The sequence below is a fragment of the Nothobranchius furzeri genome, chromosome 2, assembly GCF_043380555.1.
Source record: "Nothobranchius furzeri strain GRZ-AD chromosome 2, NfurGRZ-RIMD1, whole genome shotgun sequence".
Lineage (NCBI taxonomy): Eukaryota > Metazoa > Chordata > Actinopteri > Cyprinodontiformes > Nothobranchiidae > Nothobranchius > Nothobranchius furzeri.
In genome coordinates this window covers 61902621-61922175 of record NC_091742.1, presented here as the reverse complement: position 1 = coordinate 61922175, position 19555 = coordinate 61902621, and the positions used below count along the sequence as shown (strand labels likewise).

The window sequence follows — 19555 nt, the reverse complement described above, 5'->3', positions numbered from 1 at the left end:
ACACGCAAAAGCGCCTTCATCTTGTCAGTAATTATTTACCTTAAATGTCTTAATTTTACTTGGATGAACGTGTTAAATCACAACTTTTGTTAGCTTTAAGCCGTCTTTGTCAAAACACGCTGAAACCATGATGCTAAGTGGTTTCCTGTTTGCAGAATAACCAGAGTAACGTGTGGCAAGGTGGAGAAACAATCCCCAGACTCTCCGGGTGAGAGTCACACGCGCTAACCAGTCAGCCAAAGGGATATCCCCTTGGCCAAGTAGCCTGATCAATCAGGATACAGTGACAGGATGCTCACGCTGTCACAAATGTGACCAGTGCTCCATCACGTGCTGGTGGATTAACTCCAGAGGATTAAAGGGGACACTTTATGCAAATCTCACCTTTTCCCTAAAACAAGCCATTTCAAATAGTCCCTGGTTGTGATGCCACAATAGGGAAAATTTGCATTAAATCCCCCCCCCCCCCTGCAGTCAGTGCTGGAGGAGCAGCGGCCTGCTACCCAGAACCCCTCCCAGAAATCGGAACTTCCCCGATTATAGCAGCCTGAGTGGGGGATGGCTGGGTGTGGCCAGGAACAGCTTGTTTACTTAAAGTGACGCAGAGCTCTGAACAGGCTCATTCTGGAAGGTACTGGAAATTTGGTGAGTAAAACTACTGAGATCACTTTGTGTGAGAGAGATTTTATGCACACATTTTTATAAACGTGTTTTGTTTAGACCACTCAACTGACTTTAAAAAAGGAGCCTAAAATTATCATCTGTCAATGTTTTTTGCACGCAAAACATTTAAAAAAAAATCACGATTTATCACTTTTTAAACTTGAGCCTGATTGAACTTTCACCATATTTTCTTACTTGATACTTAAACACCATGTGACTCTTTTTATATCCAAATCGCTGGGCTCAAATTGAAGTTCTGAGCTTCCTTTAACCAGAGGAACAATTCTACATCCAGTGCCATCATCTGATGACCCCGTGTCACTCCTCCTGCTGTAAACCACTTCCTCGTGATTACACGGGTCCTTTCTCTCATCTACTTCTGCCTCAACATGTTACAGGTCTCCCTGTCAGTTCCACACGTTTTCTCCTACCATTTAGGCTTTCTGTATTTTTTTCTTGCAATCTTTTGTCCTCTCTCTCTTCCCTCTTTTGACCACATTGCTACAAACTGCTGTTGAACTATTTACAGCTTTTTTCTCATTATTTTCAAACACAGTGCCCTTTTTTTATTACAAGATCCAACTAGCTGAAAAGGATTTTTATCCCTCGGCAAAAAGTTGTCATATTTGAATGGGTTGACCATTATAAAGCAGGGATCAAACGCTTTGATCCACTGATTTACTACAAGTGCCACACTTGGAAATAACCATAGATTTTTTTTTGTCGGTAGTAGGGTTGTCACGGTATGAAAATTTAACCTCACGGTTATTGTGACCAAAATTATCACGGTTTTCGGTATTATCGCGGTATTTTTTAAACGGTGTTGCATATGTTCAGAAAGCATTGATAGTCCTGTTCTACACAAACTGAAATAGTTCTGAAAAGGTTTAACAGTGTTTATTAAACCTAAAATAACACAAAGCCTTAGCAAAAGTGCAACTTTTCACAAGTAAAGGAACAAATAGCTTCTTTTTCTGGAACATGTTACAGTAGTCAGTGCAGGTTTAAATTATACAAATCCAAACATTCAAAACATAAACAAATGTAAACAAATCAAAGAAACACCACTTGTTTTCTCATATACTTGTTTTCTTCATTATCAAAATGAAAATCTAAAACTCCAGTCCACACTTGACTTGAGCACTGTACAAGTCAACCTTAAAAAATATGTATTTAAAATAAATAGCCACTTTAAACAAATTACTAAAATAACTACTACACTATGTAATCAAATCCAAATGTTCAAGTATAAATGGCATTGAATAAGTAAACAAATCAATGACAAGGAACTAATCGTATATTTCTCTTCATCATCAACAAATAAGATGCTTCATCCAGCAACAGGGTGTCCGTGACACGGTTTAAATGCTGCCAGAGGACGCTGCGGCTGCAGTATATAGTGACTCGTTGCATTCTACCTCAACCAAAAGTCCTCACGTCATGCATTTAAGCTAAAATGCTAATGTTAACTTACCTTGCACCGGCTGTGGAGACGTGGGTGATCGTCACGCAGATGTGCCATTAGATTCGAAGTGTTGCTGCCTTTTGCAGACACTTGTTTCCTGCACGTTCTGCAAACGGGATAGCCGTCTTCTATTAACTGTCCCTCAGCATTTTTCAGAAATCCAAAATATGCCCATACTTCCGATTTAGTCTTCTTTGAGGGCTGATGGATGTCCTGGGCGCTGCCGTCTCCTCCTTCGGCCATTATTTCAGCTTCAAAGTTTTGGTGCCGTTGCAAACTAAAAAGTGCGTGTGTGCGCCGCGGGAACTTCAGCTGAAGCGACGGTGGGTGGTAAGGGTCACCGCGCCGAAACCGCGGCCACGGTAAACCCACCGAGATAATATAGTTTTTAAAAACTGGACGGTTATTTTTATTGTCAACTTTTTTACCGGGGTTTACCGCTATACCGGTTACCGTGACAACCCTAGTCGGTAGCATAATGTGAAACTGATGGTTTTTAAAAATGTAATGTAATGATAAACTTTATTTTTGGTGATTTAGACTATTTTGAGGTTGTCCTGCTCTTTTTAAGGCCCAAAACATCTGTTGCAATGAAAATGCAGCACTTTTCTGCCTTAGCTGCTAACGGCGGCTACAACTGATGGACATTTGAACTGTGAGTATCATGTTGAAGCAGATGTAACTTCATGCTCTGTGGAAAGCGGAGGGTGGAGGGAAGTCCGAGCGTTGTGGTGAATACGGAGCAAATAAAAGGAAGTGGAGGGGCTGGATGAGGACAAAGTGTAATAAAAGAGCAGAATTTAATGGTAGCTCAGCCGCACATACCAGTGCAGGTGGTATATAAATGGCAAACGCATTAGTGCTGTCATTAGTGAAGAGGAAGAGCTTTTAACTCCCAACCTTTACGCTTTCCCTTAAGCAGAATTTTCCTCTAAAGACAGAAAAGCAATTTCTGAAGGATAGCTGCTTTTGGTTTCTCCTTTATTAGAATTCTTTTATTTGATTACATTTTTTTCTGTATATTTGAGGTAAATCAAGGTTAAAGAAGTTTAAGCAAGAGTTCATAAGATTTCTGCAGAAAGCACCAACTGAAAGAACCAGTTTCTCCTTCCTCAACGGTAGATTTTGAACCATTTTGCTCTTCTGTTTCTGTAAAACTTTAAACGACTTCAATGAAGAAACAGAAAAAAAAAATGCTTTAAATATTCATGAAACTTGGTTAGTCTCTTTCAGGGAAACCTTTTTTACACCCACTAAACAATCCTCGGGTTTGTTTTTCTCCTAAAGTTGAGCACAAGCCTTCGTGAAACGAATTGAAAATGATTTGGTTGTTTTCAGTGTTTGCAGAAGGAGATTGTCAGAGTAACGTTTGGAAACAGATGATTGTTTTCAGGAACAACAATGACAGAAGCAAGAACTTTGTGATCCTGACATCTTAAAGACTCTGTTTAAGACCTCAGAGGTTCCATCTGCTCTTCATCAACAAATTGGACAATGTTTCTCTTCTCTCAGCAAAGCTTTCTTTCTTCTACAGGATGCCTTTAATAGCAGCCGGCATTATCGGCGGACTGTTTGTCATCGTCATTCTGGCACTCAGCATAGCCGTTTATGTTCGACGCAAAAGCATCAAGAAGAAAAGGGCCTTGCGGCGCTTCCTGGAAACAGAGGTAGGAACACGGAAGTCACTCTAATAAAATAGAAGGCTTCACAGGAACAAAGTCTGTCTAAACTGACGTTTCAGGGTTGTCATGTTGCTTTTTTGCACGTTGGGATCAATATTCTTTGAAAATCCAATTTGAAGTGTGTTGTGTGTAGAAGTAGTGTGAAAATGAAAACAGTCTTCCCGGGTAAAGAGAGCTTCCTGAACAGCAGGTTTTGGGTAACGGAGCTCACTGGGACTGATGGTCTAGTCTGAGCACACCCAAGACCATGGTGTATCGCTGCAATCTTTAATTAGCTCCAGTATACAAAAGTGCATAGCAGTTTATGCTAGCACTGTTTGCTCATCATTTACGATGTGTAAAATACAGGTGCTGGCCAGTAAATTAGAATATCATCAAAAGGTTGAAAATATTTCAGTAATTCCATTCAAAACGTGAAACTTGTACATTATATTCATGCAATGCACACAGACCAATGTATTTCCGATGTTTATTACGTTTAATTTTGATATTTATAGGTGACAACCAATGAAAACATCAAATCTGGTATCTCAGAAAATTAGAATATTCTAAAGGCCAATGAAAAAATGTTTGTTTCTCTAATGTTGGCCAACTGAAAAGAATGAACATGAAAAGAATGTGCATGTATAGCACTCAATACTTAGTCGGGGCTCCTTTTGCCTCAATAACTGCAGTAATGCGGCGTGGCATGGACTCGATCAGTCTGTGGCACTGCTCAGGTGTTATGAGAGCCCAGGTTGCTCTGATAGTCGTCTTCAGCTCCTCTGCATTGTTGGGTCTAGCGTATTGCATCCTCCGCTTCACAATACCCCATAGATTTTCTATGGGGTTAAGGTCAGGCGAGTTTGCTGGCCAATCAAGGACAGGGATACCATGGTCCTTGAACCAGGTGCTGGTGGTTTTGGCACTGTGTGCAGGTGCCAAGTCCTGTTGAAAGGTGAAGTCTGCATCCCCATAAAGTTGGTCAGCAGCAGGAAGCATGAAGTGCTCTAAAACTTCCTGGTAGACGGCTGCATTGACCCTGGACCTCAGGAAACAGAGTGGGCCAACACCGGCAGATGACATGGCACCCCACACCATCACTGACGGTGGAAACTTTACACTGGACCTCATGCAACGTGGATTCTGTGCTTCTCCGCTCTTCCTCCAGACTCTGGGTCCTTGATTTCCAAAGGAAATGCAGAACTTGCTTTCATCAGAAAACATAACTTTGGACCACTCAGCATCAGTCCAGTCCTTTTTGTCCTTGGCCCAGGCGAGACGCTTCTTGCGCTGTTTCTTGTTCAAGAGTGGCTTGACACACGGAATGCGACACCTGAATCCCATGTCTTTCATGAGTCTCCTCGTGGTGGTTCTTGAAGCGCTGACTCCAGCTGCAGTCCACTCTTTGTGGATCTCCCCCACATTTTTGAATGGGTTTGTCGTCACAATTCTCTGCAGGGTGCGGTTATCCCTAGAGCTTGTACACTTTTTTCTACCACATTTTTTCCGTCCCTTCGCCTGTCTGTTAATGTGCTTGGACACAGAGCTCTGCGAACAGCCAGCTTCTTTAGCAATCACCTTTTGTGTCTTGCCCTCCTTGTGCAAGGTGTCAATGATTGTCTTTTGGACAGCTGTTAAGTCAGAAGTCTTCCCCATGATTGTGGTGCCTTCAAAACAAGACTGAGGGACCTTTTAAAGGCCTTTGCAGGTGTTTTGAGTAAATCAGCTGATTAGAGTGGCAGCAGGTGTCTTCTATATTCAGCCTTTTCAGAATATTCTAATTTTTTGAGATACCAAATTTGGAGTTTTCATTAGTTGTCACTTATGAATATCTAATTTAAATGTAATGAACATTGGAAATACATTGGTCTGTGTGCATTGCATGAATATAATGTACAAGTTTCACGTTTTGAATGGAATTACTGAAATATTTTCAACCTTTTGATGATATTCTAATTTACTGGCCAGCACCTGTAGAATTCAAAGAAGAACTTTAATGGAAGTATTTAGAATTTTCCTGCCGGGTGTGATCCCTGGATTCACCCAAAACTGCAACATTATGCTGATGAAGAATGTTGGTTAAGGTCATCCAGGTCATGGTAATCCAATTGGATATGACATTAAACAGAGGAGGAGGCCTCAGGTTTCACATTTCCAGCACCTACAATGCAGCACTAACAGTTTCTGTCTAGGTCACACCCTCCTACATCAAATCAAACAACCATTCCCACACAGGAGGACCTAATGACTCCAGTGGCTCCTCAGGGGGTAGGGAGGAGGGGTATTCAGAGGTAGTTTCAGCTCGTTGAGCAGCAACACCAGCTACAGCTGTAAGCTACACCCTCCCATATTCTAGGCAGAACTGATAAAGCTCCAGACGAGAAGTGAAACGTCTTCAAGAAACAAATTCTTTGGATGAAGGTGAGGTTTACCCGTGTGATTTAAATTATGGCGGAGCAATCTGGGTCACTTTGCTGTTTAAATAAAATAACGAGCACTTCAATTGCAACTTTACCTTTGTTTGTTTTTGGGGAGGGGGGGAGGGGGGTCTCACAGAGTAGCTTCAAATCACCTTTTAACCTGGAATCAAAATCAGTAAATCTGTGTCCGTAAAAAATCTACTAAGTTTGTTAAGACCAAACACAGTTGAACCCCCACCCTCCACATATTCATGAACAGAATGTAATTTGGCATGCAGGAATCTCTTTCAGTTCTTGGTCAACTTGACCTCAGAGATGCATGTTGACAAACTGGGAGGTCATAAATACATTTATTTATTTATTTATTTATTTATTTATTTATTTATTTATTTATTTATTTATCTATTTATTTATTTATTCATGTATGTTAAAAAAAGCTGTTTCAGGGGAAGCATTCATAAGCTAGATAAAAACTGTGATTTGTTTAGTTTCTATTACGGATTGCTTGGCCTGATAAAATCTTAAGATTGGACTGGCGCTGTTGTAAGGTGACAGGGAAAGCCTTTAGTATTGGGAGCTGTTGTGTTTTTATTCAATATTTTGACCAATCAGAAAGAGAGGCGAGATCATTTTGAGCTTTTCTTCATTTCAAATGAGTTTTTTCCCCCTTTTACTTAAATGTATATTTTAGGATTCACACAATAAAGTTATGATTAGTGATTTACTCGAGTATGGATTACTTAAATGAAGGATTGGTGACCATTTCAGATCAGATTTCTATCAAAATGTTTTTGCTCTTTTATGAAAAACTTCCCTTTTATTGTGTTTCTCCAGTTTGGATGATGGACTTTCCGTGTGTTTTGAGTGCAGGAGCCTTTTTTTTCCTCACTAACTAAACCAAAGTGAACCTTGAGACCTTGCTATGCCGAGCCACACGGTGCGCGGGAGGTTTTTAAGATTATTCATGTCTGCCGTTGCTCATCGATCTGGCCTTGACGCAGGTTCGTTTCTTGGAAGCTTTAGACGGCAGAGGAGGCTTTATATTCACAGGAGAAAGTCAGACTGGTGAGCAGGGAGGATGGCAGAGTTTGTGTTGATCACTTTTGCTGTGTTACAGGATGCTTGTCCCTGGTCTCTGCTCAGCAGTTATGTCATCGGTGTCTCGGGTGCATTCGACTGGCCTCCTCGCCCGAAGGAGTGCGGCAGGCTGCTTGTCATTCTGCATTAGTCTAATTTACAGGTAGAGGGTGGAGTGTTATAGGCAGCTGTCAGGCCAAAGACGGAGGTGGGTGACCATGGGGCAGTTTCTTCCTCATCCCGGTCTCACACATCCATCTTAATCAGCTGGAACCTGTCCTGACAACAGCTTGACCTGCGGGGGGAGCCGGAGCCGATTTGCTAATGTTCTGTCAGGAGGCGGGAGCTAAAAGGGAGATTCTCTTTGCTCCTTTCGTCTTACCCAACCTATCATTCCCCAGTTTAGATCTCGCTTCATGTCCTGACTCAATGAAACCAGAGGAGCATGTAAAAATGAGCTGCCTCGTTATTTCCTGCGTTCTCCGAGGACGTCTAATTGAGTGCAAAAGTAATTAGGCGTAATTTAATCTTAAATGCTCACGGCAGGTTGGCCTGTAGGTCGCACTGTAGGTTTAATCGTTTAGTCCTCCCCCCAGAAGCATGTACGCAAACACATCAGTGGATCCCGAGCATGGATCTCGTTATAGGTCACTCTGGATGAGAGCATTAAGAGAACAGCAGAAAATAAAGCCTGAATATTACCTGTTAGGAGTTGTAGCCTGCAGGAAGGTGAATTTTCAGGAAGGGAAGGGTTACTGTACTGGTTTTAGATCAGCGGGCAAAAACATGATTTTATAGTTGAAAAGAGATGAAACATTCATTTAACCCACTTTTTCACGCACCAGTTTTGACAAATTCCAATCTGGTTTTTGTAAAAAGTATTCAACAGAAACTTCTTTGTTTAAAGTTTCCAGTGACATCGTGATGGCTGCAGACAACGGGGGAATTCACAGTGTTAGTATTGTTGGATCTGTCTGCTAGTGATGGGAATTCCGGCTCTGAACACTTTAAGAAATCTCCACTTTCCGACTGCTGGCGATCATTTTCTCACCGTCTTCCTCGCATTCTCCTCTCTCTCGCTTGCCTTTTTCCTCCTCCTCATTCCCTCTCGTCTCCCTTCACCCGCATGTGCTCTGCTGTGTGTCTGAGTCCGACCCACCCTCTTTCCCGCCCCTACTGCTCTGTGTGTGGACAGTCTGGACACGCAGTTACACATGTTGACCAATCGCCTCTAGCTTTCACCAAAGCGTGGGGGCTGGGGGGTGGGGGAGGGGGGCTCCCAATGACGAGCCAGCTCCTGTCGTTCACTTCAAAGAGCCGGCTCTTAGAGCCGGTTCGTTCGCAACCGACACATCAGCACTGTCTACAGATTTTCACACTGTTGACCACAGCACCTTCATTAAACGACTTGGTGGGGATCTCTGGAACTGTTCTATACTGGTTTAGATTGTATCTTTCTAACAGAAGTTACAGTGTCTGTATAAACCAAACCATGTCAGATTCTACTGATCTGTTCTGTGGGGTACCCCAAGGCTCTATTTTGGGTCCACTGTTGTTACTGTACATACGCCCTCTTGGACAGATGTTTGATTCTTGTCATAATGTCTCTTATCACCTATATGCAGATGACGTTCAGCTGTACTGCTCCTTTAAGGATTCTGAGTTCTATAAACTGTCTGAATTACTAGAGTGTCTATCAGCTATCGCCAGCTGGCTAGAAGAAAACTTCCTTCAGTTAAACTCTGAAAAGACTGAATGTCGATTGTTGCCCCTGAGAGCATGGTTCCCCTGATTAGTCAACAACTTGGTCATTTATCATCTGCCGTCAACTCAAACTTAAAGAATTTGGTTGTTTTTTTTGACCAATCAATGTCTCTTGAAGGCCACTCAAAAACGTTGGTCCAAAACTGATTTTATCACTTAGGAAATATCTCCAAACTGCAAAGGTTGGTGTCAAAAAATGAACTTAAAATGTTCATCCATGGCTTTATCTCCTCCCGTCTAGATTATAATCCACCTGTTTAAAAGTACTTATTCACTGTAATCAAATATGATCAAGGACCTCGTTCTTCAGCTGTTGTTTTATACAGTTTATTTCCTTGTATCTATTTTATGTTTTTGAACTCTCTTGTTTTAAATGTGAGTTCGCCTTGAGTTTCTAGAAAGGCATCTCAAATAAAATGCATAATAATAATAATGTAGCGTTATGGATTTATTCTCTTTTATGAAAGAGGAACCATGCTACGTATTAATTCGGAATATTAATTTTAATAAATCAATAACCAAATGTTATATTGTTCAGAAGACTCAAAGGTTGTTTTCATCCATAAACTGCCGATAATATCTGAGTGTCTGTGTTTCAGTTCAATGAGGAAACCAGTTTGACGTTTAAAAGTTTTAATTCTTCAAATTAAACTAATGATTTTGAAATTGACAAACGGGAAATACAATCAACATTGATAACTTTGTGGGACAATCTTTTTAACAGTTGATAGGCTGTTAATGCTCAAATAGACCTTCTGTAGGTGAATGAAGATTGAGAGTGATATGATGTGATTATGGATGCGTGTGGGTGCCAAGTGTAGTGAGAATTGAACATGAGATGAGATGAATGCATGTGTGCATCTGATTTTGCTTCAGGAAGAAACAGGTGTCTGAGTGAAGTGATGGTTTGAATAAACTTAGGTTTAGTGGAAAAGATGCATCAAAACGCTATCTGTCGTGTTTTGCCTCACCGAAAATCGGACCCTCTGTTGGACCCGGGACGTCACCTTAGGATGTTTCATCCACGTCACCTTGGCTGGCAAAGAAGACAAAGATGCACTGCGACCCGGTCCAGAGTTGTCCCTCGGTACACGTTGATGGTAAAGCGTTTTGTCGACGCTCTTTCTTAAGTTAATTCACTCAGAAATCAAAAGACTCGGTAATGAGTCTGCGTTAGAAGTTGCGGTTCAGCTATTCTGCCTGGCGTGGCAGAAACAGCGTGAGAGAAGGGGGGAAGAACGAGCCAACAGGCTCTGCCCCCCCTTTGGTTTTCAGGTCTGTTCTCTCTCGTTGTCCAACACGAACTGACTCAAAAAAAAGACTGAAACTTACCAAAAACCTCTCTTCTCAAAGCAAAAACATGTGCGTCATCAAATGTGTCTGGATTTTACTGTGGGAAGGTGTGTGTGGATGTTTGTGTGCTTGAGTGTGAAGGTCAGTACCAAACATTCAACATTATCTACTTAAGTGTGGATTCATTAATCCATTATAATTACCCCAAAGCATAAGAACCATTCATTTGATTAAATACATTTATAATGAGCAAAATGATAATGGTTATTTTTAACATTAAAATCAAGAAAAAGAAGTTTAAACTTTATGTTTTGACTTGGTCTGGGTACAACTCATGTAAACACATCTTCTGGTAGACTGCAGGTGGTTGATGTTATGGTTTCCTCCCAGACTCGCTGGCGTTCAGGTCTTAATCTGTGGGTGAAAGTTCTCAGCGACCCAGCTTTGACACAGCTGAGTCCAACACCACCTTTGTGATAGAAAACCCATATTTCCTCACGTTACATACCCCCCCTTTTTGTGACGACATGGTGGTCAAGCACAGGCCACCTGCCGTTACAAACACAATAACGTGATGTACTCGTGAAGGTAGACATCCCAGATGAAGGCAGGAACGATGAAGCGTCTCCACAGGTCTCGTGTAGAAGGGAGTCTATCCTGATCAGATGATTAAGGCCAAAACTGTTGCAATCATTGTAAAGTAATCCACTTAGGAAGTCTTGAAAGCAGAGCTTTTTCAATAGCAGTTAATTTCATCAGCAATAATGCAAAGGTATGCAAAGGATAAGCAGCTCGTGTGTCACACGGAGCTGGGCAGGTGATGTATTCCTCAGGCGTAGTCCAGGCGAAGTCCAGTGACGACCTCGACCCATCTCGAACCACGACCGAAGCCCCATGCGACAGAAAACCAGTTGAAGGATGGTGAAGACGGCCCCTCTGATGGGATGTAGTCCATACGAGCTCGGAGAAGGAGACAAAGTGAGACAGCCCACACGATAGATAGCATTTGATGCAAAACAAAGAAATCAATCAAAACCTATCTATGGGTGCCTCTGGGAAAATGTGGGTGCCTTTTGTGAATTATCTAAAGAAGAAATGTTCTGCACCCTGTTCTACGTGTCATGTAAAAACGTGATGCAGTGAAACCACAAATAAAAAAAGTAAATCCTAACTGATATGTGAAACTCAGCAGGCTGCACTAATTAAAGGCATGTATATAAAAGAAATAATAATCATGAAAATGAAGGGCAAATTGGCTTGTGGCCCTTTAAGGGAAATAGCAAGAAAATAAAATTAAATTTGTAATCAAATATAATCATGCTACACAAAGCACTAAGAAAAGATAGAGATGTAAATCAGTTCTAAAAATGTAAATCAGTAGGTTAGTAACCCCTAAAAATGTGAGTTAGTAACAGGACCCTGGCTGGAGGCAGGTAACCTGAAAAAAAAAAAAAACTCAAAGGATATCACATTTGTTAAAAATTCATCCCACAAACGAGAGAATTTGTAACGGTCCACCAGTCAGTGGAAAAGAATCCGGTCAGAATAGAGTTTTGAATCTGGTATTGCGGACCCACAGAGACACGAGTTTGGACGTATCAGTGGGAGCAGGCTCATAAGCGATTTGGTTATCAAACTGTTTGTATCTTGTGTTACGAACCCACAGGGAAACTTGTTTGAATTTACCTGAGGGTCCCGTTTGGAACTGGAGCGAAGCTGATGGTTTAGCTGTTAGATCAGAACCTGATTTTACCTGCTCAAAGTTGGGTTGCAGCTTAACGGAGGCGACTTTGTTGTGATCAGAAATGGTAGTGAACTGGAAATGCGAAAATGATGCTCGCAAAGCGGGAGGAGGCTCCCCACCCCCCTTTTGTTTCTCAAACGTATGCCGTGTCTGTGAGACAGGAGAAGCATAACAAAGAACAGTTCTTAAGCTCTTAAAAGCGAACCCGAACCCTCAGGTCCACCCACCAGAACCTTCTAGAAGTTCTAAAGACCAGACATATACGTTGAGATGATCAGACTGTTGCTCCTGACTTTGTAACAAATGTTCTTTCTCCTTACGCACTGACAGCCTGCACACCTTTTAAAAAAGCTTTTATGACTTTATGATTTGTTTTGTTGATCTCTGTGAGGCGCTTTGTGCTTCTCTTTCTGTGATGACTGCAATATAAATGAAATTTACTTACTTTCTTACATTTTAAATGGACATTTTATCCTAAAATAGAATGAACACAAACTTCTAGTTTTTCAGACCTTCATCGCAGTTTTTACTGAGCTTGGACCCAGAGCAGCATCATGTCCAGGTTGACAGCAAAATCATATGGAAGACTTATCAAGGTCATTGAAATCCTGTCGACAGCTGTTCTTTATTTAATATATTTCACTTTCTTGAGTTATTCCTGAGACACTGTTAGGATTCAAAATGTGGATTTCTAAGATCTACACACAGAATACACTGTATTCCAAAGGATTAAACTAGCTTAAATGCATTTAACTTGACTCATCCGTCCCAACTCTACTTAGTTTCCATTTCCTACTGTTTTATTCTGGAAAGCTGAGGTCTAAATGCCAGGAATCTTGACTTAAACTCGAATGTATTCCATGATTCCCTAAGATTTTCCTCCCAAACGTTAACATCACTAGAGCTGTCCAGACCCTGTGGTGCTGAAATGCTCCCCATCAGCACAAAGGAGCTGCAGAAGAAAGGAGCTTGAGGAAATAAAGAGATTCTGAGCGCATTAGTCCCGCCTCATTGTCCCAGAGGTCAAAGGTTAAAACTTGCAACAGTGAAGCGGACTCTGCTGTTTGTATTTTTCCCTCGGTGTGAAAAGCAATTTGTGTTCCGGGTCCTTCCTTACAAAGGCACTGCAGCACAAGAAGGACTTTGTCATATTTGTCTCTATTTTTTCCTCTCCTTCAAGGTGAGACATATAAAATAAATAAATAAAAGCAGAAAGAGGTGTTAAAAAGACTGAAGCGTCTCCCCCACGAGGGATGAAGAAAGATAACATAAAAGAAGGTGGAGACACAAGGATATTAATACAAAAAGAGAAAGGAGGAACATTAAAGAAGAGGACTAGCAGCGTGTTTTGCAAGTCAACACAGCGCGACAGCCTTCACACGTGTCCTTGATATGGAAATAATGGCTCAGATTGCGTTTTGACAGTGTGTACTGGAGGCATCTTTTTCTCCCCGGTGTGACACGAGAGGTGAGCGTTTGCCTTCTTTTTTTTTTCTTTCTTTTTTTCAAACATCTCTGGCAGATGAGAGGAGAAAGAGGGAGTCCCTGAGCTTTCACTGTCCCAAAATCCCTCATCCAGACAAGCTTGATCTCTCTTCGCAGATACAGACTCAGCTCTATTAGACATTTGAATCATGGATCCATGCACCAGCCATCCAAAAACCTGTTGCACAGTTTCATCAGCCTAAACCAGGCTCTGGGAACACAAAAAGTCAGTAAAAAAAGGAGTTTTCTCTTAATACCTAAATATTTCAGACTAGGCAGCACATATCAATAAGAATAAAGATAACTGGAATTATTACAAAAAAACATCAATTCCAACAAGCCCCATAACACTACCACCACCATGCTTATCTATTGGAATTACATTACTTGTTACTTTTACACCAGATTTGATATGACGCTTTTCTTTTTGAGATAATTTAGTCTACTTTGTGTTAGGGGCTGCATGACTTAATTTTTTTAAAAATTGACAGTCAAGTAATGAAAATCGAGTCGACTTTGACTAGTCGTTGATGACCTCATACACATGAAGTGTGTGTGTGTGTGTGGGGGGGGGGGGGGGGGTTGGTTCGCTAGAGTTTTTGACAATTAAAATTTTAAATTGCGCCCACATTTTCTAAGTTAAACACATCAATTTTAACAACGGTAGTTTCTGCATCCTGCTTCAGCCCTCTCCCCCCTCCCCCTGCACAGCAGCCGCAAACTCACTGATGCTCCTGCAGCCTCTCAGAGTTTCTGCTGCTCTAAACATTAAAATAATTATTTCATTTTCTGTTCCTCACTTCTGATTACCTTCAGTGGTGTCTGTTTGTTGCAACCAGCAGGTACAAAAACTAACTTGTTTTTATTTGACTATTTTTCTGTCCTGTCTCTGTTTATTATCTTCCTGCATCTCCTCTCAATCCTAAAGAGAAACTGCTACCTGGATTCATATATATTCACCTTATTAGTTACCTTTTAACTGCAGTTCTAAAAGATCTACCGACCGCAAAAACAGCAGAGTGCGCGCTGCTCGCCGGCCGCATCAGTTAGGTGAGTCACCGGAGGACAAAACAGGTGATGCGCTCCGCTCCACAGCAGCGAAACGCATCAGGCACAAATAAAAGAATAAAAGACAGAAAACAGAAAAGGAAATGAGCCGACATGAACGATTGCGTGTTAAATTTGTTTTTGAGGTGGCGACACCTAATTTGATAATGTTACTGTGGCCGTGCTCAGGACACAGATGTCTGGAGCGCGTCAACGATCAAAGCTTTGCATGCGCAAGCTGGTTAAGGTTAGGATGGGGGTGAGGGGAAGGTTAAATTGCAAGAGGGTAAAGGTCACAATTCGGTCAAATGTCCGTTTTACAGCGGGTGTCAGATACCGACGCTCTGACACAGCGCGTCGCCTCCGCCTCCCGACGCGCAGGAGCTCGTCACCTGCTGTCTTGTCTTTGGACTGCATCTTGTCGGTCATTATCACGTGACAGCGACTAGTCGATGACAGGCATAAAAAGTCACTACAGAGCGGTGAAGTCGACTAGTCGACTAGTTCATACAACCTCTACTTTATGTTAACTCTACAAAAACTAAATGATGTGTTTAGTCACAGTCCTTCCATTATTTAACCAGGAAGCACCTACTTTGTTACATAAACACAGTTTTATCATTTTAAAACTGCATTTTACAAAGTATTTGAATCACTGTTACCCAATACTAGCAGCTAAGTGTGGTGCAACCAACTGTGCCATCATGAAGCACGAAATTATGCAAAATTGGCTCAGTTCGTTGCACTGTTACCTTGCTGTGAGAAGGTTGCACGGTCAAGTCTCCCTTTGTGATTTATTTTGTCTGCAAATTTGGGGAGAGTGTGAGGTGTTTGTCTCTGGGTTTGTAACTGTGCGTCCCTGTGATGGACTGCTGACCTGTCCAGGATTTCCCCTGCCTCTCGCCTGAAAACCCTGAAAAACCAACTGCCTGTGGGCCTACTCAGGAATGAGCAGTTCAGCTAATGAGTAAGTCAGTGAATTCCATAAATAAGTAGATTTTTACTTATGAAAATGTTCACAATCATTAGAATGATTATATATATATATATATATATATATATATATATATATATACATATATGCATAATATTCCCCACTAGCATTCACCTTAAATTCACATCTTGTCTTCGCTTATAGGCAAAGGTTTGCAGCGTGACGACATTGTTTCACCTCAGTGTGTTTCAATTACAAAGTAGGACCAAGCTAGCGTCTTGAATGGGTAATGTGAACATTTACCCACGCACCCGAGGGTTTTCAGAGCAACTTTCTGTTTGAAGAAACTGTTTACTTATTCAATACTCAGTAATTCCATGAATGTATTCTAGCTGGAGGCTCAAATCTAGCGCTTATTTGTCCAATGAAGCATCCGCGTCCTGTCTGCGGCGCCACCACTGAAGCTCATTTGGCAGAGGCACTGTGCATTATTAGCTGGTAAATAAAGTGGTGTGGCGAGTGTGTGTGTGTGTGTGTGTGCGTGCGTGATTGTGTGTGTGTAAGCTCAAGAGAGTTTTCCTGGCCTTGAGTATGTATTGTGTTTAATAGAGCTCTCCACTGGCTTTCTGCTCAGTCCAGTCCAGCCTTGTCCTAATGAAACAATAACAGCTCCAGCCTGTCACCATCTGCTCTTATTACAGCTCCATCGCCGCCTCCTACTGCCTCATCCCTTTTGCTCACAATCGCTCCATTTCTCTTTTCCTAGAGGTGCAGTCGTATTTCTGAAAAATATGCACATGCAAACAAATTCAAATTATCCTTTATGTCCATGTAGAAGCATGCTACAGTATATGTAGATGCTAACAGTTATAGCTCAGACATTCTACATGGGATTGTGTAGAACGCTTAGGTACTAATAACATCTCACACACTTTAGATAGATCTCTGAATGTCTTTCTTTTGGGAAAAAGTAGATTTGGGTTGACCAAATTTATACGCTAACGGCTACGGTTTGTCAGGAATTCAAATAATAGTTTTTTGTTACTTACAGTTGACTGAAAAACTGATTACCTGTATTTTATATAGTACCTTCTAGAGTCCTAGAACCCCCAAAGTGCTTTACAATACAATCAGTCATTCACCCATTCACACACACTCACACCCTGGTGGTGATGAACTGCAATGTAGCCACAGCTGCCCTGGGGTGCACAGACAAAAGTGAGGCTGCCGTACACAAGTGCCACCGGTCTGTGTGACCACCACCCGGGGGTTAAGTGTCTTGCCCAAGGACTCAACAGCTGCTACTGACTGAGCGAGACTCGAACCTACACCCTTCGATTTTTAAGCTGGCACTTAACTGCTCTGCCACCATATAAATGGTTTATAACATAGATATTTGTGTGAACAACCACGAAACGTTAGAGCTCATCAATCTGGTGTATTTCACTGAACTGAGGAAATATGGAGAAACATCTACAACATATTTAACATGATGTCCACCTCAAAATATCAGAAGTATCAATTTGAACCATAGGTTAAGTGTAGATGTACATATGTATAGGTGTAGGTATGCAGGTATATGTGTTTTGCTTGTTTTCACTGATCTGCAGAGCCGTGCTAGATCATTAAGCAAGTTCTGTGATGGATGGACTCTTAACTCTTAAAAAAGCCTTTAGAGCTACATAAAAAATAACAAAGCTACAATCCAGAGTTTTCCCCCTTTTGGGATTCATGGTGTTTTAGAAATAAAAATTTGTAAAGCCCACCTCTCATCCCGTGGACACCCATGCAATTTGAATTGAGTGTTGTTCAGCGTTAACCAATAGCGTTAGACATCAACTTACATGCAGATGTTGTTCACAGAGCGTGTGGAAGAATTTGAGGACGTACCTAGATGCAGGGTTTCCCCCAGCGCGTTATAAGCCTGGCGGCACGCCAGGCTTTGCTTGGCTACCCGCCAGGCTAAGCATCATGCCCCGCCCCCACCGAAACTAGAGCCCTCCTTCAGCTGATACAGGTGAGAAACAGCAGCAGAACGTGTGCAACCCCCCCAACCCCGCCCCCGCTCTCACGGAGGAGCGCTGCGGGACGGAGCACCCCCCCCCCCACCCCCCCCCCCCCACCCCACCCCCCAACAATGGCCGAATCCGCCAGGCTTGACTCATTTTCTGGCGAGCATTCTTGATTTAATTTAACATATCTCATTTTAATGAATATATGTATATATATAACATGTTTCTTCAACGTAGACCCGGCTAATGAGCAGATTGAGGGTTATTTTTTGATAAAAAGAAGAGAGGAATATGAAGAAGGCAGGGAAGGAAAACAGAATGGGGCACGTTGACGAGCGCCTGGTGGCTAAGGATCAGACCGCCAAGGTCCCCGCCTTCGACTACCACCCGTCACACACTGCACCCGACCCCTTTGGCCCCTCCCAAGAGTGGTGAGCCCACGGGAATGGGGACTCACACTTCCTCTTCGGGCTGTGCTCGGCCGGGCTCCATGGGTGAAAGATAAAATATCAGGTTCTGTTAAACGTTCTTCAAATAATTAATCCCTTGACTAAGTCTTAGCAGAGTTGAAAAAAATGTTCAACGTCAAGCACCTGTGGCTAAGCCACCCCCCCCCCCCCCCATCTCTCAGTCCTAGAGATGCCCCTGATCTGACCTGTTTTTTTAGTAGATCATAAAATATGAATTTGGCAAATTTGGCTTCCATACAAAACCACAGATTCTAAATAGTTATGGATATGTTAAATCAGGCATGCAATTGCTTGAAATTGATGAATTGAAAGAACAAAGGCGTTTCTTTTTTGCATTTTAGACTCAAGTCTGTACAACTTGAAGAGTGTCTCTCTTGGCCTTTCCTTCTCCAATGAGATGCATTTGTGTCACTAAGCTGTCAAATCAAGAAACAGATTGAGTCTGGTGACAGAAACAGTCCCATAAACCCCATTCAGAAGTTTGAAGGAATGCAGATTTTCGTCAGGACTTTACCCACGAGATGAGCGTTTGATTTAATTTGATTTATTGCAGTTCTGCTTGTTTGAATGTTGCAAATTAACAGTGACCATCTCACAGCAGTAAAAAAAAGGATCCTTTTCAAAAACGTAAAAAAAAAAGCTAGTTCAGATTCTGTTTCCTACTCCACAAAGAACTGGTCCTACATCTGTGTGTATACCATGCCATGTAGCTGGTTTGGGCTGTGCCCATCCAGACCCCATGGATAAAGGCTCGACCACTCTGGACTCTCTCCCCTAAGGTTTAGTTTAGTTTATTCGAACATATGCAGTCAAAAACAAGACATCCACAATGGTGCATATCCATATAAATATACAGTGTTGGAAAAGGAAGTACAATGAATCAGAAGTTTATTAGATCCCACTCCTTTCTGTCCAGATTAAAAGTGCAAACAAACATTATATGGGCTGCCGGTACCTGTCAGCTGCCTCTGGAGTCCCAATAAGACTCTTTCTTCAGCTTGACAGCATCCTCAACTACTGCTGTCCACCAGAGGGTTTGAGGGTTGCTGCCATGACAGGCACCGACGACCCTGCGGCCTCCTCTCCAGTCACCTGCCTATTGGAGTCACGGAGCATGGCCCATGCTGACTCAGTGTCCCTCGTCTAACTGTTGCCTCCGAAGTTCGGTCGGAGGTGGGAACTGAAGCTCCTTCTGACAGAAGACTCTGTTAGATGTTCCCAGCAGACCTTCACAATTTGGTTAGGTCCGCCAGGTCTGACCGACATCCTCCCCCACCATGATGCGACCTCACTTCCAGTTAGCAGCTCCGCCCTTCTATTCACCCAAGTGTGCAAGACATGCAGCTACAGTTCAGGCGAAACGGCACCAAAGCTGATCATCGGCCTAAGGTATCCTAGTGCCAAGAGCACATATGGACACCTTTATGCCTGAACATGGTGTTCGTTATGGGCACGTATGGTCCAATAACAAAACACAGCTCTCATTCAGATCAGCGGGTCGTTCCTCCCAACCACAC

At 42.2% G+C, this 19555-nt stretch overlaps 1 protein-coding gene across 2 annotated transcripts in view; it reads left to right on the top strand.

Annotated features, from left to right (window-relative positions):
* Positions 1–19555, top strand: part of LOC107377226 (receptor tyrosine-protein kinase erbB-4) — a 439798-nt gene that overhangs the window by 354804 nt on the left and 65439 nt on the right. For both annotated transcript variants that reach the window (XM_054747637.2, XM_054747636.2), the window contains exon 17: positions 3663–3795. In XM_054747637.2, the coding sequence (XP_054603612.2) occupies positions 3663–3795 (133 nt within the window). The remainder of the gene's footprint in view (positions 1–3662; positions 3796–19555) is intronic.